This window comes from Brachyhypopomus gauderio, chromosome 8 (genome assembly GCF_052324685.1).
Source record: "Brachyhypopomus gauderio isolate BG-103 chromosome 8, BGAUD_0.2, whole genome shotgun sequence".
Classification (NCBI taxonomy): Eukaryota; Metazoa; Chordata; class Actinopteri; order Gymnotiformes; family Hypopomidae; genus Brachyhypopomus; species Brachyhypopomus gauderio.
In genome coordinates, this window is record NC_135218.1 from 17455278 (window position 1) to 17464490 (window position 9213).

A 9213-nucleotide genomic window follows, 5' to 3' on the forward strand; every position below is an offset into this window, starting at 1 on the left:
CCCCCTAAAATAGCTTTGGCCACCCTCTGGCCACCCCAAGGATAAAAGTCTAGCTCCGCCACTGCATGTGTTCAGAAAACGGGAGAGACAATTGATCAGTATGTAACCGAGTTGAGGAACAGAAGCAAGACCTGTGAATTTGGAGGGCTGATGTGACGGGCAGGGTGAGCGAGTAAAAAGGAAGCGATCACGCCAAGTCTCATGGAAAAAGGATGGTTTAATAGAAAGTGCGCAAATCAAAAACCCGTGCAATAGTCCAAATTAAGGATATAATGACCAGCGGTCAACTGGTACAAAGACATGACATATATAGGCAAATGACCCTCAGCTGAGACGGATCACGGGCTCCGCCCACCTGAGGGACGCACACGACATCACAAAACAACAACAACAGCCGCTGTGGACGGAGGCGACCGGTAGGGGGCCGTCTCACCGAGCCAGCTGACAGATGAGTTGATAAAAGACAGGCTTGTTTGCAGAATTCCAGATAACAGTCTACGAGAAAGGCTACCGGTACTGAGTACAGAGCTCTTCAAATGGTGTTTTCATTTGACCAGCTACAAAAGAAGAGAAATCTACAATTTTTTCACAACTTTACTGTCATGGTTTAAAGAACATGGGTTCTACCTACAGGAGATAAGTAGGTAGATTAGTAAGTAAGCTAGGAAATTACCATATTTTTGGGTAAGGAAGTGCAGTACTGTTATTATTGAATTGTTGGATAGGAAATTATCAGTCCAATTTGACAACACTAGTGTGCATATTGCCATCTACCACAAGCGTGTGACCAACAGGTCTGTTTTGAATGAGTTTGTCACATGGTTCAGTAGATTAATGAACAAGGAGCAGTTTATTTATTGTCGTTTTTTAAATTTCCATTTCAAGTTGGTGATCTTCCTCGCCTTTCCTCGTCTGCTCCTCCGTGTGAACACAGATTGTTTGTCCGTTTCTTTACAGAGAGGAGACAATTAGATTACAACCATTTAACATATGATTGACAATAACAAATGTACAATTGAACATTCAAAAGAGCAAAATCTACAGCTAACAGGGTAACTGGGAATAAATGGAAGACATTTTAAAGAATTAAACAGATACCTTGGATCTGAGCTTAAGACACTCGAGCCCCACGTCTGCCACCTGTGTGTCACTATGCAGAGCAGATCTTGTGGATGAAGATGAATATGCAGAACACAGCTGGATCAAACATTCTTCAGACGAGCTACCGTGTAAGGCACGACGTGGCACAAACCCAGTCCTTTCACGACCGCGTCTTCGCTTTCTGAACAGAAATGACCACACAATAGTTTAAAATCACTCAGCAGACAATCTGTCACCAGCGCATCACTTCAGAAATTAGATACACTGTAAAAAATTTCACTGTATATTAACAGTAAAATACTGGCAGCAGAGACTCCAGTATTTTATTGTTATTTAACAGTGCATCTACTGTAATTTATTTTAACAGTATTGTACTGTAAATTGAATTACAGTGTACTGAAAAAATTATACTGTAAATTAACAGTAAAATACTGGCAGCAGAGATGCCAGCATTTTACTGTTATTTTACAGTGCATCTACTGTAATTTATTTTAACAGTATTGTGCTGTAAAATGAATTACAGTATATCACAGTATAATTTCTTTTAAGCACCCTTAAGTGCTTGAAGGAAACCTTTAAATACTACTGTCAAGATAGTTGGGTGTTGTTAAGAGGTTGCTATGGTGTTCCTGGAAGTACTAATATAAAGCTTAAAGACAAAAAGTTTTAGTATGTTGTTTTACTGGACCCGAAACAAGCACATAATAAAAATACATCACAGCTACAAGACAACTGTGACCTACCTAGATGAAGTCCCACTCAAAGTCCAGCAAGTTTTTCAACAGCGTGGCAACATGTGGGTTCACACTCGCAGCCCTTTTCTGAACTATCTTTCCAGTTCTCTTGGAGATGACCTTTCCATGGGGTGTCTTGCTTCCTCTTTCTGGATTTATACCGATGAACCGTCTATAAAAAAAAAAGTAAAAGCATTTGTGTCAAATACTGTCTCATTTGTCTGATAAATGGAAATATATGTTTGATTGCTTAGGAAAAAGCATTGTTAATTGTAAACTGTGACAATCATTTCAAGGAACATTAGAAATGTTTTGTGTTCAAGTCGCAGCCTTAAATGTAGTGAAAAACATCTGCAGTTCAGAGTTCACCATTAAATAGTCAAATTCCAGAAAGAATTTCATCAGACGAAAGAAGCTGTTAAAAATTGCACTGGTTATACAAGTCAATTATACACATGGTTAAGATAAATTAGAGACCAGTTGGATGACGGCAAGAGGAGTTCTCAACCTATATTGGACAAATTCAAGAAGATGATAACACCTTAAAGATTTTTACAATAAAACTCACAAAATTACTCAAAACAGAATGCAATATTAGTGGAACTTCAGTGTGGTTAAACATCTGGTCATCCTATACATCCAATAACCTTTGCAATGAAGTATTGCAATTATTGTCTCACACTGGTTAACATAATGGGAACTCCTCTTCCATCAGGCCTTAAAATTATCTTAACTTTCACCGCTACATACATTACTGCTGAACTTAGTACTATATGTAATTTGCATTCAGTAAAAGCTACCTTTGCATAAATTCCAGGGTTTTGGAGGCCTCTTCTTGATACTGGAGGTTGAAAATGTAGAACACTGCAAGTCCTGATGCAAAAGTTGTCTGAATGCCCTCACAGACCACATGTCCCTCAATACTGCAGTTTGCAGTTTGTTGTGGGCTCGTTTCCTATTAAAAAAAAAAAAAAAAAACTAAATTAGTTTACATTTCCAGGACTTATTTTTCCTATTTTATGCAATGCCATCTGAGACGTGTACTTTGGACTCATGACCAAAATATTTCTTTAAAATTGCAAGACAAAGGTATTTGCCTGGATTGTTAGATGGGGCTGTTCAAATGCAGAAAATAATTCTTTCATACCTTTTACTTTAGCTTATTTTTTTATCAGCAAAATACATTATGTGTAACATTGAGCACCTACTTGTTTCTAAAATGTTTGTCCATTTTATCAGTTCCATATAGAAAGACTAACACTCCAGCCTCATATCAGTGTGACTGCAGTGCTGAAAATGATCCAACACCCCCATATAACACTGGTGGTCCGGAAAATCAGAGTACTATAGTTTATAACTGCAGAATAACAAAATGTTCCTATATGGTCAGTAGAGCTGATAAAATGGACAAACACTTTAGGAAACAAGGAGATGGTCATAATCATCATGCTTGGTTGGTCCATACCTGTCAAGTGTCCCGTTTTGGCCGGGACAGTCCCGTATTTTACCGCTCTGTCCCGGCGTCATCCCGTATTTTTATTTTCCCGTATTTGTCCCGTATTTTCAGTTTTCAATTTTTATTTTTTTAAAGCATTCATGTGCCGCTCTAAACAGAATTCTGTCACTAGCCTCACGAGAACTGCCACCCAGACTACTGCAGGTAGCAGTTCTCGCAAGGCTAGTGACAGAATTCTGTTTGGCGCGGCACATGAACACTTTAAAAAATATAAAAATTGAAAACTAGCGGGTTTAGTGTCGACAGTGGGAGCAAACCTGGAACAACAAATCAGAGATGGATTTAACGAGAGAAGGCAGTCCTGCCTAAAAAGCTAAGCGTACGTGTAAGTGGAATGGGACAGGGAATTTACGAATGGGACAGGGAATTTACTTTCCTAAAGAAGAGCATGAAGGGGCATAGCTACTCATTCTGTAAGATTTCTAGCTGTGATTTTAGTGTCTCTCATGGGGGAAGGAACGATGTGCGTCAACACAAACAATCTACCAAGCACAAACGCGGGCTAAAGGCACAGAAATATGCCCAGGAGATGTCCCCATTTGTAGCTAGAAATACCACTAGAAAATTTTTATTTTTTTATTCATTTGTAGTTCAAAGCATATTTGGGGTGTTTTTTCTTCACTTTTTGCCACTCCAAAGATGTTTTCATCTCTCCCACAGCCTCGATTGCAGCTATATGCAAATAACCAATTATGCAAATTAGGCGATGACGTCATATACGGAAAATGTCCCGTATTTTTTAATACAAAACTTGACAGGTATGGGTTGGTGTATATTTAGTTTTGTTGAGCAAATATATCTTAATTAAAAAATACAATGAATGTACACTTTCCACACTGACTGAATGCTGTTTATGTGTGAGTCTGCAGAGCACAAATGCGCGTTAACAGTGAAAAACAAAATGACTTAAAAGAATCTTACCTTAGCTTAGAGTCTAAACCGCGCATTTGTGCTCTGTGGACTATGAGCAGTTTGACAGAAAATACTGTATTATGCTGTATTATTAGTTATCTGCTGTTATTTGGAAACTGACTGCATTGCTGTTAATTTACATGCAATTAATAATTATTTAATTATTTAATTATCTAAAATACAGTAAGATACTGTTGTACATCCACTGTAAATTTACAGAAATTTGTTACAGTGTAATTATGTTAATGAGATAGGCCTATATCGTGCTTTTAATATGAATTTCAAAGTAAATTCATGCGTTGTCACATACTTTGTCATGGGGAGCCGGGGTCGCCGTCATGGGTGGCCCGGGGCAGCGGCCCGGGGTGTTGGCCACGGGCAGCCACTAGGAACTCTGCAACACGGGCGCCGGCATCTGGAACACGGGCCACGGCCTCAGGAACATGGGACACGGCCTCAGGAACACGGGCCACGGCCTCAGGAACACGGGCCACGGCCTCAGGAACATGGGCGCCGGCCTCTGGAACACGGGCGCCGGCCTCTGGAACACGGGCACCGGCCTCTGGAACACGGGCACCGGCCTCTGGAACACGGGCCACCGGCCTCGGGAACATGGGCGCCGGCCTCTGGAACACGGGCCACGGCCTCTGGAACACGGGTGCCGGCCTCTGGAACACTGGGGGCATCTCTGGGCGGCGGCGACGGGTGTCACCGGCGCCTGAGGGACGGGCGGCAGCGTTATGGGCGTCTGCGTGATGGCCGTATATTTCATGGCCGGCGTCACGGACGGCGTCACGGGCGCGGTCACGGGCAGGGTCACGGGCCGCGTCACGGGCAGGGTCACGGGCCGCGTCACGGGCCGCATCACGGGCCGCATCACGGGCCGCATCACGGGCCGCGTCACGGGCCGCGTCACGGGCCGCATCACGGGCCGCATCACGGGCCGCATCACGGGCCGGATCACGGGCCGCATCACGGGCCGCATGACGGGCACATGCGGCGACATAACGGGCAACGGGGTCATGGTAAGGATTAGCCTGCGCGGCGTCCTGGGGAGGTCAAAGACAAAAGCTAAAGACATATTCCCCATAAAATTACCTGTCTCCATCCCTGACTTAAAACAGTGCCGCTTACTTCATGATAGTCGTTTTGGATAAATCATTTACACATTCTATTTTGCAACAACCTGAATTGAATATAAATAGTTAAAATGTAACCGAGGAGCTAGGATACCATCTCAAAGGAACTTGAACTTACGGTCATCCGATTCAATTGTAACGAGGGCGTCCTCTGGACCACGGGCAGCGCCCTCGGGAACACGGGGTGCAGCGGCGGGCGGTGGGCATGGGCGGCTGTGTCACGGTCATCGTACAGGCAGCAGTCAGAGTCCAAGGAGTCACGTGAGGATGAGTCATGGGAGGATGAGTCATGGGAGGATGAGTCATGGGAGGCTGTGTCACGGTCATCGTCCAGGCAGCAGTCAGAGTCACAATGGGCGACGGCCTGGGGAACCGGTGCGGCGTCCTGGGGAAACGGCATGGCGTCTTGGAGAACCGGGGCGCCATCCTGGGGAACATGAAAGCCAGTGCCGCTTACTTCATGATAGTCATTTTGGATAAATCATTTACACATTCTATTTTGCAACAACCTGAATTGAATATAAATAGTTAAAATGTAACCGAGGAGCTAGGATACCATCTCAAAGGAACTTGAACTTACAGTCATCCGATTCAATTGTAATGAGTGCGTCCTCTGGACCACGGGCGGCAGCCTCTGGAACACGGGGTGCAGCGGCGGGCGGTGGGTATGGGCAGCTGTGTCACGGTCATCCTGGGGAACCAACGCGGCATCCTGTGGAACCGGCCCGGCGTCCTGGGGAACCAGCGCGGCGTCTTGGGGAACTGGGGCGCCGTCCTGGGGAACCGGGGCGCCGTCCTGGGGAGCCTTTCTTAGCTGAGGAACAGAAAGTTTTGTACTTTTACCAAATCTATCATGCATATACAGGCTGTGGACATCTGAACTGGGTTGGGAGAAAATGTATGCTTTTTTTGCACTAACCGCTAAAGGTGAGAATAGTATTGGTCAGAGATTTCAATCGTAACTAGACTTGCATTTCCTGAAGGAAATACATAGTGCTTGAAAAGAGATGCAAGTCTGTGTGCGTGTGTGTGTGCATGTAGTGTATATGGTGTATATGCTCCATCTGCTCCATCTACTCCATCTGCCCCATATACTCCATCTGCCCCTCTGCTCTATCTGCCTCATCTGCTCTATCTGCCCCATTTGCCCCTCTGCTCCATACAGCCCTCTGCTCTATCTGCCCCCTCTGCTCCATCTGCCCCCTTTGCCCCATCTGCCCCTCTGCCCCATCTGCTCTATCTGCCCCATTTGCCCCTCACCCTCATCTGCCCCTCTGCTCCATCTGCCACTCTGCTCCAGCTGCCCCTCTGCTCCATCTACCCCTCTGCTCCATCTGGCCCATCTGCCCCTCTGCTCCATCTGCCCCATTTTCCCCATCTGCCCCTCTGCTCTAGCTGACCCTCTGCTCCATCTGCCCATCTGCTCCTTCTGCCCCATCAGCCCCTCTGCTCCATCTGCATGTATGTATGTATGTGTGTGTGACTGTGTGGAGTGGGTATGAGAGAGATGCAGGTGTGTGCGCGTGCGTGTGTGGGGGAGGGGAGTGAGACATTCAAAAATAACTGACACTCTGTCTCTGCCACTCTGAGTGGATAAACCTTGTTTTAGTGTGATTTGCACCCTCCGAACAAACGGTCGTAGTTCGGGACCCATTTAACCTATCGCTTCACGGAAGAGATTGTGTGAGAGAGGACCCCTTGCGGATGATTTTGATATATTTTGGTGTGGTTTAACCCAAAAATGACTGATTTATGACAAGTTAAAAACACACAAAAATCTCAACAAAGCTGATTCTGATATATTTATATGGGGGCCAATGGGTCAGTTTTCTGTGTCTAGTACCAAACAAATGCTCATAACTCTAAAACTAATTCATCAAATGATTAGATATCTCGGCGTGCCAGAAAGGACAAGTTTCTCTCCCATTTAAAATTTAAATGGAGCTTCTAGGTCAAGGTGTAAGGATTTTACAGCAGTTTATCCAAGAACGTTTTGATCATTTTTTATGCCAGCTCACACTCTAACTGGCAGTGATGATTTGAAATTTTGAACATTTCACTATTCATTTTAATAGGGCCATTTTTCATTTTTAAACTCAATTCTATTAAAATCTATAACTCTAATCGACTCCAAAAACGGATAGCACACCACACAGAGCCGAGACCTTCGAAATGCAGTTTGAACGGAGTCTGTACGTTAAGCGGTTCGGGCCGCATTAATTGCAGAAATTTGGAGAAAAGGAATAACAATATAGGGCTTTTCAAGCACTATAACTATACAGCACGTAAAAAATGTATCGGAGTAAAAGTATTAAACTGATGGAAAATATGTAGTGAAGTAAAAGTGGAAGTAGGAGAAAAAAATAATACTCCAGTAAAGTACAGATACAGCATTTTAGTACTTAAGTACAGTAGTGAAGTAGTTCTACTTCGTTACTATACAACTCTGGTAATTAGACCTACTATAAATAGTTAAAATGTAACCGAGGAGCTAGGAATTAAGGTACCATCTCAAACAAATTTGAACTTACGCTCATCAGGTCCCTCGCGGCCCAGTTGATTAAGTATATCGCATGAAACATTGCTCCGCAATCATCAAAAATGTCGTCTGTCGTTTTAAACAGCGGCCGCCCCTTTTAAAGTCACTTTAATAGTGACGTCACCAGTGTTGTTAGTAACGCGTTACTTAGTAACCAGAGACCGTATATAAAAGTCAGGGGTCGGCAACCTTTGAGACATGGAGTGCCAACTTTAACATGTCCAGTCAATGAGTGTGCCACTATCAACAAATAAAATTGGAGCGGGGGGGGGTGCAAGTGTAAATTGTTAGCGGATGGGAGGTGTAAATGGACACAAAGTATTATATCGAGATCGATCGCGAAATATAAACGCCTCCGCCGACCATAGCGATTTCGATTGGAGAATCGTGCTCTATTTTTTATTATTAATTTGATTTGCTGATGATGGTCCAGCGTGTCGCGTGCCTGTGATTATGCCTCGGCGTGCCAACATACAGCCGGCTAACTAACTGTGAGGTGTTAAATGGGAATCCGCACAAACTGTGATTGTCTGTGGGCTGTGTGCCTTATCTGTTGTCCGAGTGTTGTATGTTTGAAAAACCCCTTTGCACAATAGCACTTGCACAACAGCGCTTGTACGTTTGAAAAATCCTTTTGCACAATAGCACCTTTTCTTCTTTGCACACTAATTTATTTAGGTTTTTGGCGATCATATGTTTACTGCACCTTGTTCTCGTCATTGTTTACATACACTTGTAAGGAGCAGCTTTACAATCTCGTTATACTATGTATACTGTGTATAATGACAATAAAGGCTTTCTATTCTATTCTATTCTATTTCTAGCTCTAAATTAAGAGGTTTTATGTTGTTTGACGATATCATGTCGAAGTTAGATAGTGTTCTACACTGGTAACAGTTAACGAAGACATTATATATTACCCAGACAGCACAAGTACGTCTCAGAGACGTCGTATTTACATCAGTATATCGTAGAAACATCGCGTTCCATTTTCGAACGTCGCATATACATCATATGCACATCTAATGTACGATTTAAAGCGGGAGCGTCATATTCATCGCCATTGCATCGCTGCGACGTCAAAACAACGTTTCCCATCCTGATGTGGCAGAGTGAGATTTTTGGGGCAACCCCACTCCCTCCCTAACTGTAAATTGCGGTGGAGCCGTGTGAGTCGCGGGGTAGGTTTATCCTGGTATTATAAATAGCGGGGGTATGGGGGCAGATTTCTTTCTGTCATCCGGTTTTCCCAGCACCTCTAACGGTGGCAAG

The 9213-nt window shown here is 43.9% G+C and overlaps 1 protein-coding gene and 1 long non-coding RNA gene across 2 annotated transcripts; both read right to left on the reverse strand.

Moving 5' to 3' along the window:
- Positions 1–617: 617 nt before the first annotated feature.
- LOC143521060 (uncharacterized) lies at positions 618–3411 on the reverse strand. Its single transcript, XR_013132618.1, has 5 exons — positions 3301–3411; positions 2636–2790; positions 1845–2007; positions 1099–1282; positions 618–949 (listed from the first exon to the last, which is right to left on the reverse strand). It is a non-coding gene; the product is annotated as an uncharacterized LOC143521060 (long non-coding RNA).
- A 1975-nt stretch (positions 3412–5386) lies between these two features.
- On the reverse strand, positions 5387–7984 carry LOC143522241 (uncharacterized). The gene is made up of 3 exons (XM_077016048.1): positions 7934–7984; positions 5983–6216; positions 5387–5829 (listed from the first exon to the last, which is right to left on the reverse strand). The coding sequence occupies exons 1-3, from the start codon at positions 7982–7984 to the stop codon at positions 5488–5490; spliced, it is 627 nt and encodes a 208-aa protein (XP_076872163.1). The 3' UTR covers positions 5387–5487.
- Positions 7985–9213: the final 1229 nt, after the last annotated feature.